This window comes from Mycetomoellerius zeteki, unplaced genomic scaffold, assembly GCF_001594055.1.
Source record: "Mycetomoellerius zeteki isolate Tzet28-1 unplaced genomic scaffold, Tzet1.0 scaffold182, whole genome shotgun sequence".
In the NCBI taxonomy this organism is placed as follows: Eukaryota; Metazoa; Arthropoda; class Insecta; order Hymenoptera; family Formicidae; genus Mycetomoellerius; species Mycetomoellerius zeteki.
The window spans coordinates 770409-787274 of NW_017256778.1; the positions used below are offsets into that span (position 1 = coordinate 770409).

Consider the following 16866-nt stretch of genomic DNA (forward strand, 5'->3'; position numbering starts at 1 on the left):
TGGTCCGAGATCTCGGAGAGAGAAAGAATTAACCAATCACATTTAAACAATTTAATCACATGATCATTGCGATTGGTCAATTCTTTCTTCATCCGAGATCTCGGACGGATTTCTAGCATCGTGGACACTGGGCTTAATAATAGGTCTGTTCGCTTTTTGCACTCAGAGCATCTTCGCTTTCTCTCTTTTCACCGTCCAAATATATATCTATCTCATTTTAGGTGCAAAAATATTTAAGGATTTCAAGCAACGCGAACAGACCTACTGAATGCACCCATGTTAGGCCGGAATCAGACTAGGCATTAAAGATTGAGATTGAAAATTGAAAGATTGAAATTTGACCAATCAAAACAATAGGAGCTAAAATTCCTTTGCCCTCATTGGTCAAATTTCAATCTTCACTCTTCAATCTCAATCTTTAATGCGTAGTCTGATTCCAGCCTTACGGCTATTATAGAAGAGTTCTGAAGAACCACTCGACCGCGGCGGACGCGTTTCGGATCGGGTGCTGACAATCAAATATTTTTGAAAGTGTTGCCGACTTTGACTGTGCTATCGCTTCCTCCTGATGCGTGTCCGCGAGTTGGCTCGTCTCGTGCGTTCGTCCGGACGCGCGTTATTTCGACGTGACGACGTTGTAGACGTAGACGCCCGGTGTTCGTTCGGGCAACGCCATTTTCGCGGGCATTGCGTCACTTTTTGATACTGTAATCCATTAAGGCGTCGTCTACAATATGCGAAATAAGTTTGTTTTAAGAAGTAAGAGTAAGAAATTGACCAATCACAGTCGTTTATTCTTTTCACAATCGACTGTGATTGGTCAATTTCTTACTCTTACTTAAACCACGCTTACTACGTGTATTGTAGACGGGTCTTAAGACTGTAATTCATTAAGATGAGATCTGGCCGTGTTGCCTCCGTATACTCCTAAGCGAGGGAGGCAGGAGCCATAATTAATTAAGAAGAAAAAGGCTATTATAGAACAGACATAAAGGTGTAAACATACTGTTGTTGATGTAAGTAGCAAAAGTAGGCGCCAAAGTAAACACAGAGAAGCCAAAATTTTTCTTTTTCATCTACAATATTAGTTACTGCATACTTATTAAAATCATAAATTTATAGATGTATAAAGTATCTGTATAGTAGTATAAAAGTATATAACCTAGAGTCCTTTTTAACCTTAAATGTTTATAAATTCTAACAATGAAATATTTGATCGTCTGTTGACTAACATTTTAATATAGCTTTTTTTAATATGGAAAAAATATTCACTTTTTGTCCACAATAAATTAATATATGTTTGTAGGTTTCAATATCACTATATAAAATGGGGCGATGTGTGGCGTGTGGTGCGAGATCTTCATTGTCAAATAAAATAAAAACTTGTTCATTTCCAAAAAACGAAGAAAGGAGAAACAGTTGGATTAGAGCATTCAACAAACCAAATTGGATGCCAACAAATAACTCAGTTCTTTGTGAGGTAAATTATTTGTTATTATTTTCATTGCATTTTATTGATTATATTATATATATTGATATTGCGTCAAGTATGATTAATATTAAAACTATTAATTGATAATGCACAATACAATGCTTATTTATTAATTTCAGAAACACTTCAGTCCAGAAATGTGGGAGAAGGTACGCGTGGATGGAAAAAAAAAATTAAAAGCAAATGCGATACCAACATTATTTGGAAGACCGAATGTCTATGGAACTGCGGATTTTGGTGAAATAATGATCGAAGTGCAGAATGCAGTTTCCAATAATCAGGAGGTACCTACTGGTAAGTATTTGTATTGGGTCAGAGGAAAAGTTCTGTGGATTTTTGTTAGTTCGAATTATATATACGATATCTTCGTTAAAAATGATAAAAATTTAAATTTAAGAAAAGAGTTTTAAAGCTTGAAATCTCTACTTTCGAAAAGAAAGAAAAGAAAGAAAGAAAAAAGTGTTGCAACCTTTTAGGCCCTGAGTGTACATATATAAATTAAAGATATTGATTTTTATTTATCTAAAATAAATTGTTAAACATAATATAAGAAATATTAAATTGAAATTTTTTAGTATAGAAAAAATAGTCAACAATCAAAATATATCTTATTCTACGTAGGTAGTGTATTTATTGAAACTTCTCAGTTTGTCTGTATGAATTATAAATCAACAATATAGTGTATCGATAACAATTTTTCTATCAGTTTTACGAGCTCCTTGGATTTTTTGTTTTTCAGAACTTGATGTAATTACCAACGGGCAAGGACAAATAAATGTTTTGAGACCAAATGATGTGGATGTATCTGTGGAGAAGGGACGTACAATCGAAGCAGTCGAAGATATTCTACAGGACATTAGCGGCAATGAAGTCGTCGTAGAAGAACGAAGTTTTTTGAAGCTGCAATCGGATCGCAACGATAATAACGCTTCAGAAAATGCTTCGTGCGAAGAACAACTGCGGAAAACGATGAAGAAACTTAAACGTATGACAAAGATGTACCAGAGAAGTGAAAACTTGCGGAAACGAATGAAAGCCGAACACATGAAGATAAGGAAACAGCTTCAAAAAAAGATATATTTATTATCGGTAAATGCTAAAATCTCTGTTGCGGGATTCTCTAAACGTTTGATTGTCAATTGTCGCTATCGTTGAACCGATGTAATGCGTACCGATTTACTAACAGAAGGATCAAATTTATTGCTAGCGACTATGCTTATTTCATTAAGAACTATAACGCAATTTTTATGAATATATCGGTTTCAAATTGAGAATATTTTATGCGTAAAAAATAAAAAATTTCATCGGAAATCCCGCTTATAAATTTCCACAACTCTAAGAGACTCTAATTTTTTCGTCAAAGTTCTTAAGAACTTAGAGTTGTGGAAATTTATAAGCGGGATTTCCGATGAAATTTTTTATTTTTTACGCATAAAATATTCTCAATTTGAAACCGATATATTCATAAAAATTGCGTTATAGTTCTTAATGAAATAAGCATAGTCGCTAGCAATAAATTTGATCCTTTTGTCAGTAAATCGGTACGCATTACATTGGTTTAGTGTTCATGCTTGCCGGTATTGCTCATTGTTGGAAGCAAGTGATTGCATATTATTATACCGGGAATAAAGTTGATGATTCTATTTTTGCACTATTATTTTGAAGATCGTGAAAAGAGCAGAAGAGATCGATTTGCATGTGCATGGAGTAATATCGGACATGGGATCGGCTAATCGGGCAATGTGAAAAGCTTTCGACGTGAACGCAGGCAGATTTTCAACGATACGCAATTCTTGCACATCCGTTTGATGAAAAAAGAGAGCTATTCTTCTTCCACGATACTCCACATGCTTTAAAAAATTTAAAGGAAAGTCTTCTTGACAATGTCTCTTTTACAATTCCTCCATTATTTGTTGAAAAATATGCATTGCCATCGACCAAAGTTTGCACGAATCATTTTTCAAAATTAATTTTTGAACAAGAGACCTTCCTGTTTAAGCCAGCACACAAATTACAAGGAGAATTGTTGGATAAAAAAAGGCATTTTATGAAAATGTGCGTTAACAATGCGACCAATGTAATGAGCCATGATGTCAGCTTCGCACTTGAACTATTAGCGGATAAAATCGATGCGCCAAAGCTGAAAACAATCTCTTGGTTTGTTGGAATCATTGTGAAGTGGTTCCAGATTATGACAAATCGAGAAGTTTATTTAGCTCTGGAAAATTTACGCTCAGAAAAGTATGTAGAAGTGATCAATTTTTTATGGGAAATTGTAGAGTTGCTTTCCTCATTAAAAGTCGGCGAGACAGGGAATTGGAAACCATTCCAAACGGGCGTGATTATTTCAACAGTATCAACTATTGAAGTTACTGCCTATTTACTTCAAGAGCGGGATTCCGATTTTGTCCTATTGGATAGATTCACATGCAGGATTGTACCGAGAATTTGTTCAGTGCATTGCGCAGCAAGAATTGCACGATCGATGCTCTACAATTTAAATACCATCTAAAAATGATTACAGTTTCTCATGAAACTCAGTACCAATCGGAAGCTACGATCAAGACGATAGGGAATATTTACCGGATTTTTTAAGCGTTCTGTGCAATCGGGATGTTGTAATATGCTCTCGTCAGTCACAGTTACAGCTGAAATAAATAATAATGTACCTGAAACCGCGAAAACTGCAATAGTTTTGAAGAAACTGGAACTTTACAGTTTCTATAACTGTGGCTGCTTACATTATTACAAGTATTTCAAAGAATCATTTGACGTGTGAAAAGTGCTTGGGTTTATCGGCTCAAAGATTGAAAAATCTCTTGCGTAAATTGTCAAGTGCTACACATAAAATACATTATTTTTCGTTAATTAAGCTACCGTCGAGTTCTTTTTAGCAATAGAGAAAAAAATTCGAGCGAAACACTTCAATTGCAGCAGACGTAAATTTAAAAGCTTTTTTGTAACAAGTGTTTAATTAATATTCCGTACGACCTGCCACCGTGTCATAATTTGAAAAGTAAAATTATTTTGCATTTTGTAGCCTTCCGTCTGAAAATCTCTTCTAAATCACGTTGACAAAAGGTCGACTCAAAGCAGTAAAAGTATGGCGATGCACTGCAATATAAAATAATTTTTTCTACATTTATTATTTTTATATTTATTAACTACATTTTATATTGAGACATTTAAACTATAAATAATGTCCGCTTCCTCTCATTTATTGTAAAGTATTGCACGTAATTTACTGTTTGCATTAATGCACTAATCTAGTCTTTGCATTCAATAGTTTGTTATTTATTACATTTAAGTTTGTTAAAAATATACGAATCTTTCTATTCTTTGCACTCGACTTTCTATGATTTAACTGTGATACTGCGTTTAAGTTTGTTACGGATGTATTAATCCTTTTATTTGCACTCGATTGCCTGAGATTTACGTTATTCCAGTTTGCTATAATAAAATAAAAGTTTATTAATTATCAATTTTACACCTATAATTGATTTTATTCAAATTTCCAATATATGAAAATTTACTTACTATTATTTGTATTTGATTACTTGTGCTTTACTACATTTCATACTGTAATAAATAACTACCCATAAGAGGCATGGTATAGACATTTGTTATTTGATTTTACACGAGAAGCTATAGTGTAATTTAGAAGAAATAGGCACAACAGAGAAGCGTATCAGCGTTAGGGTTGTGTGGCTCAGTGGTAGGACAGAAGTCTACCATTACTTACGGATGAGACCTGCAGTAGAATTCTGTAACTCGTTATGCAATCGTTATGTGTTCATAACGGCAGTTGAGCAGATATTTTATATAGTAAAAAAGCTGCGCAACTGTCATTATGAACTCATAACGACTGCATAACAAGTTTTGTTAGCGTTATAATATCGTTGCACAGCTTTTTTTTCATGGTAAAAGAGTTGCGCAACGATGTTATAACGATAACGAAACTTGCATTAAGAGTTACAGAATAGCCCTGCAAGTCTCAATTTGAATCTCGCTCTGACATTTTTCTCGTGTTGTCGCTTATTTCTTACAATAGAAAGAATTGTGAAAGAGCAGTTAGAAAAAAGATTATTAAAGCTTCGCTCTAATGCGAAGTTCAACAGCTTTATTATTTATAATTTTATATGGATTAATTTCAATTAAGGCCATGTGTTTGTATATTACTGCCAGTTGACTGTCAATACTGAAAGTTTATAGTTTTCATTACGTATACTATACTGTACTAACAACTGACAGTAATATACGAACACGGCCTAAATTACAATACTTATATATTTATCTTCTTATTTTCCTTATTTCGTAAGATCTATTCATTTTAGTTGCACTAATTTGCAGATCTGTGCATTTTCTTCCGTAAAAAGAGAAGCAAAAAGATTAACCGTCAGCGACAGGACCAAATAAATAATTTGTCTTCACTGCAAAAGTGAAGATATAGGCGTGATTAATGATTTTTTAATATAAAAAATGATTAATGATTTTTTAATTAAAAAAATCATTAATCAAAGGTTTAAAAATTTTAAACCTTTGATTATCCATGGTGGAATGATTCCACCATGTGATCCACGATCCTTATTGGTTCTCCGCGCAAATCAGCTGTTTTGTCGTTCCATTCTCATTCGAGATGTTGATGCTCGTTTTCCTGCTATTCCTGATTCTTTTCGTTGTGCGTAAATTCTACCTGAACAAATTCAAATCCGGCAATAATGTTTGCGTGCTGGTACTTGGTGACATTGGCAGAAGTCCGCGAATGCAATATCATGCGATTTCCTTCGCCCGGGAAGGTTTCACCGTGGATATTGTAGGTTATCCCGGCTCGCCACCGATGAAGGAGATCAACGAAGATGCGCGCGTGCAGGTCCATTATCTGCGACCGCCTCCTGAGTTGCGAAATAGTACGAATTGGATATTGTTATTGTCATCTTTTTACAGATTTCCTCGTGATACTTTTAATATAATTTACGTCCTGATCTGTTTTTGTACATTTTTGTATTTGTTTATAGATTTCGATAATAATTGCATTCCTGTTATTATTTTAGAATTGCCACGTCTTTTTTGTTACATAATAAAAGTGATATGGCAAACTGCTGATCTCTTATGGTTGTTATTTCGTAAACGCCTATCAGATTCAGTAATAACGCAGAATCCACCTGCAATACCAACCATTCCAATATGCTGGTTTTATTGTGTTCTAACAGAGGCACAATTTACGATTGATTGGCATAATTATGCCCATTCAATCATGGCATTGAGCCTGGGAGAAAACCATATCTTAGTTAGATTATCAAAAAATATCGAGACAATGTTTGGTTGCAGAGCAAAGAATAATTTCTGTGTCAGCAAAGCAATGAAAGAAGATTTAGAAAAATGGACTATCCAGTAAGTGTTAGTTGTTACATTTATATTACATTTTAAAAACAAATGGTTTACTTAATGAACTTTTTTTTATTACAGAGCAAAGGTCTTATATGATAGACCAACAGATAAATTCCGTCCAATAACTTTAACAGAGAAGAATGAATTTCTGCAAGAATTAGCTAAAACATATGGTATATATATACCACCTTATTCATCCACAAGATCTGGCTTTATTGTATCCAGTACTAGTTGGACTGAAGATGAAGATTTCTCAATTTTGCTAAACGCATTACAAGGTATGTATCCTAATAAGGATAGATTTGGTAATCTTACAATAATTTAAAAGTATTACATTTAATATATTTTTTTTATAGAATATGAGAACGCATGTGAAAATGGCGAGTTAAACTTGCCAGATTTGGTTTGCGTAATAACAGGTAAAGGACCGTTAAAGGAATTTTATATGGCTATCATTGATTTAAAAAAATGGAAACATGTTGAAATAAAGATGCCATGGCTCAAGAATGAGGAATACCCTAAAATATTAGGTATGATATGTCCATATTTCTGCGTATTGTTGCTAATATTAAAAATGAAATTTATTTTCTTATTAATATTTTATTAAAAATTTTTCTTTGCTATTTGATAACTTTATCTATGTCAGTATAAGTTTTAATGTATGTGAACATTTTTTATTGTAGAATTTTTTAATCATAGTGACTTCAGACAAAGTTAATATAATACAATCATTTTTTATAAAATATTTTTATAGAATACTTTAAATACTTTTTATTTTTAAAATAGCTAGTGCAGACTTAGGTGTGTGTCTTCACACCTCATCCAGTGGACTGGATTTACCAATGAAAGTCGTCGACATGTTTGGCTGCCGTTTACCAGTTTGTGCATACAATTTTAATTGGTATTGTATTAGTATTATCCCTCTAACTTTTGTACTTTTTCCTCCTTGCTCTCCATACACCGATATGATCTTCATCCTTTCCTTGTTTATTATTAATTCCGCGAGCATACTATGCCTTCTTTCTCTTTTTGTATAAACTTTTCTTCAAATTTACTCTAACCTTTCCTTTTTCCTATTATAAAACCATTTCTAGTCCTCTCCTCCTACTTTCTTATTGTAATACGATTAATGTAACATTACTATAAATATCCAGTAGATCTGCTTACTAAGAGAAAGAATGCGTCTTATTGTTTAGCTTATCGGAGTTAGTAAAGCACAACGAGAATAGTTTGGTATTCGTGGACGAAAAGGAACTGGCTGAACAATTGAAGATGTGGTTTCAAGATTTCCCTAATAACAAGACACAACAACAATTACGTGAAAAATTTCAAGAGAACATGTTTACATCTCAACAGAATTGTAATGATTGGCACAGTAACTGGAAGCTCAATGTATTGCCTTATTTTCAAAAGTGATTTTGATTGTATTGTTCCATTGTATTTCCATAAACTGGGAGTGATATTTATTATATTAGTCTGTAAGAATATTTTATTGTTTTATAATGTATAATAAATACAAGATTTTAATTTGTAAAAATATGGACCATTAATGTTACAAAGTTATAGTTGATGATTTTCTTGGTGTCATACTCATTATTGTATGTTTGATATCTTTAAGTTTCTCAGAGAAATAAGAAGATCCAATCTTGATCGCAACAACACTTATATCGGTAGATACATAACATGCTTGACCAAGTTGCTCCTTCTTACATACATAAACGTAAGGTATTTCTTTTGTTTCCGCTAACTTTGTCAAACGTGCGAGAAAGTCCAATGGTGCCATCAAATGCGTTGCATTTTCGGCAAGTATAATAAATTCCACTAAATTTCGTTCCAACGAGCTTATCACGTCTGTCAATCCGATGAATAACATGTTTCTCTCCGCAAAATACATTTGTCGAATCAATGTTAGTAATTCGTTACATAATTTCTTCGTTACAGTGAGGTCAGCAATACATTTACATTCTTCAGACTACGCCAAAATGAATAAGAATTAGTGTGAACACTTAAACTGAAAGCACAGAAGTGCTATTTTTTCATAACGCTGGATAAAATATAAGAGAATCAACTAATCAAAGTTCTTCATTTCATATTATTTGGTTGATTCTCTTATACCTTATACAAAAGTCTTTGTTCCCACCACCTTTACGGTGTGATTCACTTGACGTTGCAACTTATTGACTTAAAAGAAAAAAATTTTACAAATTGATCAATCAGACAATGCTTCAAAGCATTTGTAGTGTTGTGTTGATCACACTCTTAAATGATATGATAATTGCTTGTCCTAAATTAATATATTGATATAAACTTTTAAAAGACTTGGATAAATTAGCTGTACATCGAGGAGTAAAAATGAGGTCCTATTTTGGAATAAATGGATGTAGACAAGTGCGTTATCTGCATAATAGATGGGATGACTTATCTGTACAGCTATCTATTCCAAAAAAGGATCTCATTTTTTGTTTCTTATTATACCTACAATTTAATGATTCAATCGTTTAGTTATTTTTAAAGTTTCCTTTTTGTAATATGTCTATGTAGAAAACACAAACTTGTTTTGTTTGGATTTTTTATTAATGCTTTACGCTTATCTTGTATACAAAAAAAATTCCGTAAAAGAGACTGAATATTTTTTAAATATAAATACAGCACAGTGAAACTGTTTCGTGCATGTCAAATATTGGATGCGTTCAGCGAACACGTCGACTGAGTGAGCGTTCAATAATTATTGCCTGTGATTGGAGTAAACCTTTAGATGCATGATAAATCTAGAAGATATATATGATAGCAATAAGCACTCATTCAAACTATTCGCTAAACGCATCAATTTGTAGTAGCAATAAAGATTTACATTATGTGTTACTAATAATGAGGTATTAAAAATAACAAATAGATTTCATTTAGATTAAAAGCCTCTCAATTTCTTGTTGTATGGCTTTAATTTGTGGTTTTAATTGCGAGCCTTCATTGACCAATACTGAACAAGCTACCACTGGTCTTGAAACGCCACAAGCTCGTCCCAAGGCCTGCTTGCTTCGCACAAAAACATAGGGTACATTCTTGTCTTCACACAATAATGGCAAGTGAAGCAGAATCTCCAGTGGTTGGGTATCCGCAGCCATCACTATAAACTCAGACAGGCCACGATTCAAGGACTTTGTAGCTTCATTTGCTCCCTTCTTCAGTTGACCGTAGCTCAATGCTTGTTGTACCAAATTCAATATCTTTATGGTCAGCGATGCATCCGCCAGCGGATACGCCTTTGGTGATACTTCATCCATCTGGAAAAGAAATCCAAAAATCAATGACATATTTGGAGCATCTTGATAAAGAGAAAAGTTTGCTAATTTGTCTCACTGATGTGCGTGGATGTATACGAACTTTTTTCAGGATGACACTAAGGTCAGGTTGCACCAACGTTACTTTAATTTTAAGCAAGACTTAAAAGTACTCTCTTTGTCACTGTCTCTTTTTGGCTTTAAAACCGAGACAGAGAGAGTATTAAGTATCGCTTAAAGTCAAAGTAACGTTGGTGCAACCGGGTCTAAGGCTGACATTGGACTTGTGTAATAGAAGCCTATACAGCTAATATTATACAGAGATACTTTCTAGAAATTGCGTAACACAGTGAATCATTTCATCTTTGTTTAGCATTGGCAAACAACAAAGATCCAATGGTTCACTGTGCCTTACTGAAAAATGTCTTCAAATATACAAACACTCGCGATACATCCACGTGGAAAAACTAACCACAAACAACAGTTGTGCGTGTCGCGATCGAAGCGACAAATATTGTGACACTACTCACCGTATAATCGCCAATCGAGTTTTCTCTGTTCTTTTTTATTTTTCTTTACGATTGCGTATTACTTTCAAAGCACAGTATTGCACTTTACTTTTTCTTTCGACTCTTTTTAGATTTCATAAGCTTTCTCCGAACAAAGTCTGTCCTTTAAAAGTATATATATATAGTACTTTGACCGTTCTTTCTATCGCACTTTTCTCTTAAATAGTCAACGACTTCGATTATATCCAAGTTCCGCGATTTTATTGTATATTGTATACTTTTAACGAAAATTCACAATCACGCACTGCCACGCGGGTCTCAAAACGGAGGATCGCGAAGGACGCAGTAGGACGCAGAGGATGCCGATGACCGGCAACGGAAAGTACGAACGTCCACGTGATCTGGTGTAAAATGCATGAACTAAGCTAAACTAATAGCGTTTTCACTGGCAGAGCTGGTGCGCACTCAGTGCACTTTAAAGCCATCGTACACAAATTGATATAAAGATGTACGTTTAATAAAAATATAGAAACGAATTAAATCGCGAAATCCTCAATACATTTTATTGTGGTATTTGATAAAATATACATTGGGTATTTTATTAATTGAGATATCTCACTTTTACATTCAGATTAGGTTAGTGTGCAACAGCTTTAATGTGCAATTGTGTACTGAGTGCGCACAAGTTCTGCCAGTGAAAAACGCTATACTTACCCTGGATCTACAATAGGTGTTTTAAGCTTTAAGTCGTAAGAAACTGACCAATTATAGTCGAATTCGAGAAGACTAATCGATTATAATTCGTCGTAAGGCTAAAAACTCTATTGTAGATCCGGGGCTAATCTCAAGTAATGTCTCAAGATGCGAATACGACTCTCTTGATTGGTTCATGCACTAGCTTAAGACCATCTCGAATCTTGAGCACAGTCTATGGATTCCGCCTAAATCTTGAAAATTAACAAATTAGATAATATTGCGCGCGTTATTTAAAATTTCCAGAATTACGATTCTAGGAGAATTCGAGATTTTAAATCACGAAAATCAGTTAGAATAGACAAGTTTTTAAATTCAGCGATTTTGATCAACATCGCATGCACAAATGCACACACAACTTTACTCTATGAAAGCTGTCATATTTGGGCATAATGCGGTCAATCAGTTAATGAATTAAAAAAAAACTTACCATAATCAGTAAGGAGGTCGCAGTATATAAAATTCCAAGAATTTTTCAAAATTCTAAGAACTACGATTCCAGGATTTTAATTATGACAATCAAGTGTTTCAAAAATCGATATTCTTATTAATGCGTATACGTTTCTGTGAAATTTTCTTTAATTTCGTTTAATTATGTCACTGTGATACTGAATTAATAAAAAATATTAAAATTCTAAATCTTATTTGTATAAATATTTTTATAGGTTAATTATTACAATTACTTGCATTCTTTTCAATCGTGTGACAAAAAGAACACATGTGCTTTTATCAGAAGGAAAATGTTCTCTATTTTTTTATTTACTATGTGTTAGAATGATGAATCTAAATATAAGGTATTACTTTTATAGGAAACTTACAGAAAGACATTAAATTTAAATTTTAGAATTCATGAAAACAGCGAGTTTACTTAAAAAAAATGAATCCCGTATTTTTTGTCAGCGTTTTGTCATTCACATCATTTTAATGGAATATATATTAATAAATGTCTGGTTGGATTATGATGTACCCTAATTTGCTCCTTATTTCATCTTTTAATCGTTCTTATATTACATGTTTCTTGTGTGCAATAGTAATATAAGAAAGAAAAAAGAATAGGACAGAGAGACGTAATAAAATTACTTCGATTTTTAAAACTAATTTTCTTTATTCACGCTGCCATTTTATCCGCATTCTTATTGTATCCAATATGATTTAAATTTTTCAAACTCTCATCAGCCACTCTCTGCTTATCTCTAACTACATACTAAAAACAATTTCATGTACAAAAATAATAACAACAATAAGAGATAATAAACAACAAAGATTCAATAACATATAATTCATATTCACATAGAAAGTAATAAAAACTTGTCTATTTATATATATGGATCATATGCAAAAAATACTAATTCTGATGGTCCTGCATATTTCATGTTTATACATATCAAAAGGCATTCCTACATTTCGGTACTTTGCTACATAAAATATTTTCAGTTCAAAATATCGTTATCAGAATTACGGATATGCAATATACGTGTGTTATAATATAGAACAATTGTTATATCATGTGATAAACTGTCGGTAATATCCGAAATAGAATATGTATGTGTATTATTCAGAATTCTATGACTTTACATATAAAAAGTCTTCTTAAAGTATGTATTACAACTTTAAGTGAGCTTAATCTCGATATCTTCTAACAATTTTCTATTTTTCAATGTAATATTTCTAAAGGTTAAACAAAAATTGTTTCCAAAGTGTTCATTCGATAGTTTGATTACCGAAATATTTTAACCGTTAAAAACGAGACCTTTATTTGAAGCCTCATTGTTCCGATTATGTATTTTTTTCCCTCGATCATTATTGACGTTTTTTTTTTTTTAAGCAATTTCCTTCGATTTGTTTTACATAATATACATCTTCAAGTATTTACTTTCACTTATCCAATTATAAAACAATTAATATCATACGCACTGTTGTAAATAAATAATGAAAAATAATGAAATAATTAAACTTGATGTTAGGTTTATCAATGCATTGTGATCGTAATTATAATATTATCCTGTAGCAATTCGTAATAATTTTTTATGTTAAGTATCGAAAGTTGTATACGCGATTCGGCGTCTCTAGCAGCAATGTAGCGATATAAATCTCGCAACAATGTTCTTTATATTATACTTCGTAATGTTCAATGCGTTAATAATGGCGTAACTTCTTGTGCCTCTTTGACTCGTGAACATCGGTTGCTTAACAGTATCACAACATGGATCTTCAAACATGTAATACAGCGACATTTGGAGAACTCTACGATACATTGGATAAATATATAAGTTATATGGCGCATATAATAGTATATTGTACATATTTTCTCCATGGAAACATTAAGAAAGGAAGTGTAAGTAAAAAGGCACTATTTCCGGGTATGGGAAAGAATCAGTTTCTTTAGGCCTTCCTAACTTCTATCAAGTCCCACCACGACATCACAGACCTCGCATTAACAGAAGTTACGCCGCTGTGAATATGTCACCCTCATTTCATTATACTTGCATACTTGTAAAGTCTTAATCTATTATTCATTCATCATAGAACATACCAAAATACTTTAATGGAGTAAATTATAAATATAGCCACTCTTAAATTCAATATGTTCAAGCATACCCAACAAATACACTGGAAGCATAAACTTATTGATTAGTTGCTTTATAAACTAGAATGGAATTTATCATACGCTACAAAACGATGGAATTTTCTCTTATTATCGCATACGGTTGACTAGCCACTGGGAAAATTATTAATTGGCAAGAGAAAGTTCAATTTTTTCTACGCACAGTTTCAATATGCACATTATTTAGTCACAATGAATATCAGCTTGCTGTAATTGCATTATGTAAAAACACCGGTGTTACGTTATATTGACTGTCGAGGATGACATCGATTTAACAATCATTTCATTAAACGGGTGTTTCGTGATCAGTCTCTTCGATTCTTCCCAATCTCCAAGCATTCGGATCTCCTGCCGCTGTAAATCGAGAACAACTCTTAAAATAATTTTTAATCATAATATGAAAAGATACAAATAAACAAATTTAAAAATAAACATTTAAATTATCATGTACTATATATTATAATTATATTTTCTCATTTATAAGAAAGTTGTAGAGATAGTACAGATATTAGAAGCAAATACATTATATGTTTTTATAATATTTTCAAATCAATTATAAATGTGAAAGAAGATAAGAATTACACAAGTAAATATACATTATTCTCCTTTTAATTATTATTATCAATTTTCAAGATTAAACATGTTTTTGAAAATGAGTGTGCTTGACGTATCTTGTTTATGGGTACTACTTTACGTGTATTTGGATTTATCATGTACAAGAATTTTCGAAAACATAAAGAAACTCACCTCTTGATACAATATCCAAGAAGAACAATTAATGGAATTACTCTGCGACATTTGTGTAATATATATGCATCCATTGCAGGAACATACATGTACATCACATACGATTTTTGTGCTAGAGTGTTGTACGATCGGTAGGCAAGGATATTACAGCGAAGTCTGAACGTTGTTCGATATAGGGTGTGGGAGAAATGTACAGGGTGGTACACGTAGGTAGTTCGTATGGTGAAGGGTATTATTCAATACTTCTTGATTCGTGTACAGCAGCGGCATTCTCTCTTCTATTTCCAAAGCAAAATTAAAGTTGATGCAAAATCATAAAAAAGGTGTATATAAATGAATACAAAGATCTACATGTTACTATATCTTGACAAATATAACAAGACGTTACACGACACACACACACACACACACACACACACACACACATAAGTATCGAAATTACATTACTTTAAAATAAAAAACATAATGGTATATTTTAAAGATGTAAAATCATTATATGTAAGTGTATATGTGCACACTATGTAAATGGCTATTATTTGTATAAAATATTCATAAAAATTTTAACATGACAAGTTATAAAATACATATATAATGAACAAAATTATATTTACTACGAGATTATAGTACCATGAAAATGTTAAAAATGTAAGAGTAATATTACAAAAGTGAAAAAACTGGATACATATAAAACATGCGCATGCTTGATTAATGTAGAAAATGTGCATTTTGCTAATTATACATAGAAAGAGATTGACAAAAATTTATAAAAAATAAACAAGATACAGATAGTCTCTTTTGTTTTAAGAAGAAATTGTGTCTCAATATTAAAATATACCAATAAAAATTAAAATATAAAAAACCAATCTTATACACATTTTTAGTTGAATTCTTTAATATTAGCAAAAATAAAAATTGCAGAAAAAAATTTATACATACCTTGAAGTTGACGACTGATGAGAGCAGTAATCCCTTGGCTATCACCAGTCTTTTTTACAACAAAAAGTTTTGTATCAGGATCATTTTCTAAGGCTCCAATACCCAGACCAATTATCTGTCCATTCTGCTGCTGATGACTACTAGCAGCCATCGTTTCACTCACCTATTACAAATAAATATGATAAGACACACACATATTGAAATTTTATTAAGCTTCAACAGTTAACAATTCTATAACTTAACAAACCATAATAAACATTCGATATTATCGTGATTTTTAAAAAAGAATGTACCTGCATCAATTTTTTAACTACATCTCTGCCCAAAATGTGATCAAACACTGCCTGCAGGAATTGATCGCTAATAATGCTTAATTTTAGTTTGTCTCTATGCCATAATAATATTCTTGATTCTTCCATAGCTGTTATAGACACCTAAGCAAATATAAAATGACATCAAATATATCTATATACATTGGCATATTGGAATTATTAAATCAGACAGATAAAAAAAGACTATAATATAACAACTGATTATAAGAAAATTTACTGATATGAAAAATATCAATGATAAATAAAAATTTACCTGGAAGTATTCATCTGTCGAGACACCAAACCATTCTGGAGAATCCAGGAACTGATGTGGGAAGACGATATGCAATGCTCTTCCATTTTGTGATACAACTAGTCTGTAAAAAAACGAGAAAAAAAATGATTTTAATAATAGAGATCTTACATATACATATAACAATGAATAAATCTAAAGAATATGAAAAATGTATTCTTACTTTCCCGACAGCACCAACGATAAAGAATCGACTTTGGTCACTTTTTCTTGTGCATAAACCTCTTGATACTTCAACTGGCGAATGATCTTCATACAATTTAATACTTTTCTGAATTGATGACGTGACACCCGTAATGGCTGGAATACTGCAACATATACCTATATAAAAGAAGACAATTATAAAATATTTTTATTTTAAGTGACTATTTTAAATAAGTACAAATCAAAGATTTCAAACAAAACTTTATCTGATATAAATATATTAATATTAATTATTGTTTTATTAATGCTAATATTTAAAAAGAATAAATTCTACGAAATAGAATATAAATTTTATAAAACCGGCGGCACGCGATGCTTGTTTTCTTGCTG

General features: G+C 32.1%; 4 protein-coding genes across 9 annotated transcripts in view; 2 read left to right on the top strand and 2 right to left on the bottom strand.

Annotated features, from left to right (window-relative positions):
• The first annotated feature begins 466 nt into the window (after window positions 1-466).
• Window positions 467-3258, top strand: LOC108721727 (THAP domain-containing protein 2-like). Of its 3 annotated transcripts, none has more exons than XM_018446418.1 (6): window positions 467-707; window positions 868-1016; window positions 1307-1480; window positions 1612-1786; window positions 2232-2581; window positions 3158-3258. In XM_018446418.1, exons 3-6 carry the CDS (start codon window positions 1328-1330, stop codon window positions 3236-3238), a joined length of 759 nt encoding a protein of 252 aa, XP_018301920.1. In that variant the 5' UTR covers window positions 467-707; window positions 868-1016; window positions 1307-1327; the 3' UTR covers window positions 3239-3258. The 3 variants fall into 3 exon arrangements, with proteins under 3 accessions (XP_018301920.1, XP_018301921.1, XP_018301919.1); XM_018446419.1 differs by lacking the exon at window positions 467-707 and adding an exon at window positions 720-759 and having other exon boundaries at window positions 896-1016; XM_018446417.1 differs by lacking the exon at window positions 467-707 and having other exon boundaries at window positions 851-1016.
• A 2766-nt stretch (window positions 3259-6024) lies between these two features.
• LOC108721723 (ALG1, chitobiosyldiphosphodolichol beta-mannosyltransferase) lies at window positions 6025-8334 on the top strand. The gene is made up of 6 exons (XM_018446410.1): window positions 6025-6399; window positions 6544-6883; window positions 6959-7158; window positions 7237-7410; window positions 7667-7781; window positions 8077-8334. Exons 1-6 carry the CDS (start codon window positions 6129-6131, stop codon window positions 8294-8296), a joined length of 1320 nt encoding a protein of 439 aa, XP_018301912.1. The 5' UTR covers window positions 6025-6128; the 3' UTR covers window positions 8297-8334.
• Window positions 8335-9518: 1184 nt separating this feature from the next.
• On the bottom strand, window positions 9519-11051 carry hoip (NHP2-like protein 1 hoip). 2 transcript variants are annotated; one of them, XM_018446426.1, is made up of 2 exons: window positions 10689-11051; window positions 9519-10161 (listed from the first exon to the last, which is right to left on the bottom strand). In XM_018446426.1, the coding sequence occupies exon 2, from the start codon at window positions 10159-10161 to the stop codon at window positions 9781-9783; it is 381 nt and encodes a 126-aa protein (XP_018301928.1). In that variant the 5' UTR covers window positions 10689-11051; the 3' UTR covers window positions 9519-9780. The 2 variants fall into 2 exon arrangements, with proteins under 2 accessions (XP_018301928.1, XP_018301929.1); XM_018446427.1 differs by lacking the exon at window positions 10689-11051 and adding an exon at window positions 10631-10654.
• A 2165-nt stretch (window positions 11052-13216) lies between these two features.
• LOC108721819 (blood vessel epicardial substance) overlaps window positions 13217-16866 on the bottom strand; it is a 7078-nt gene continuing 3428 nt past the window's right edge. For 2 of the 3 annotated variants that reach the window (XR_001936588.1, XR_001936589.1), the window contains exons 5-10: window positions 16496-16653; window positions 16294-16396; window positions 16002-16142; window positions 15709-15871; window positions 14773-15050; window positions 14298-14379 (exon numbers count right to left, since the gene is read on the bottom strand). Coding sequence is in view for 1 of the 3 variants with exons in the window: in XM_018446593.1 (XP_018302095.1) it covers window positions 14312-14379; window positions 15709-15871; window positions 16002-16142; window positions 16294-16396; window positions 16496-16653 (633 nt within the window). In the remaining 2 variants the exon portion in view is untranslated. Of the gene's footprint in view, window positions 14380-14772; window positions 15051-15708; window positions 15872-16001; window positions 16143-16293; window positions 16397-16495; window positions 16654-16866 lie in introns of all 3 variants that reach the window. The other variant, XM_018446593.1, reaches the window with a different exon arrangement.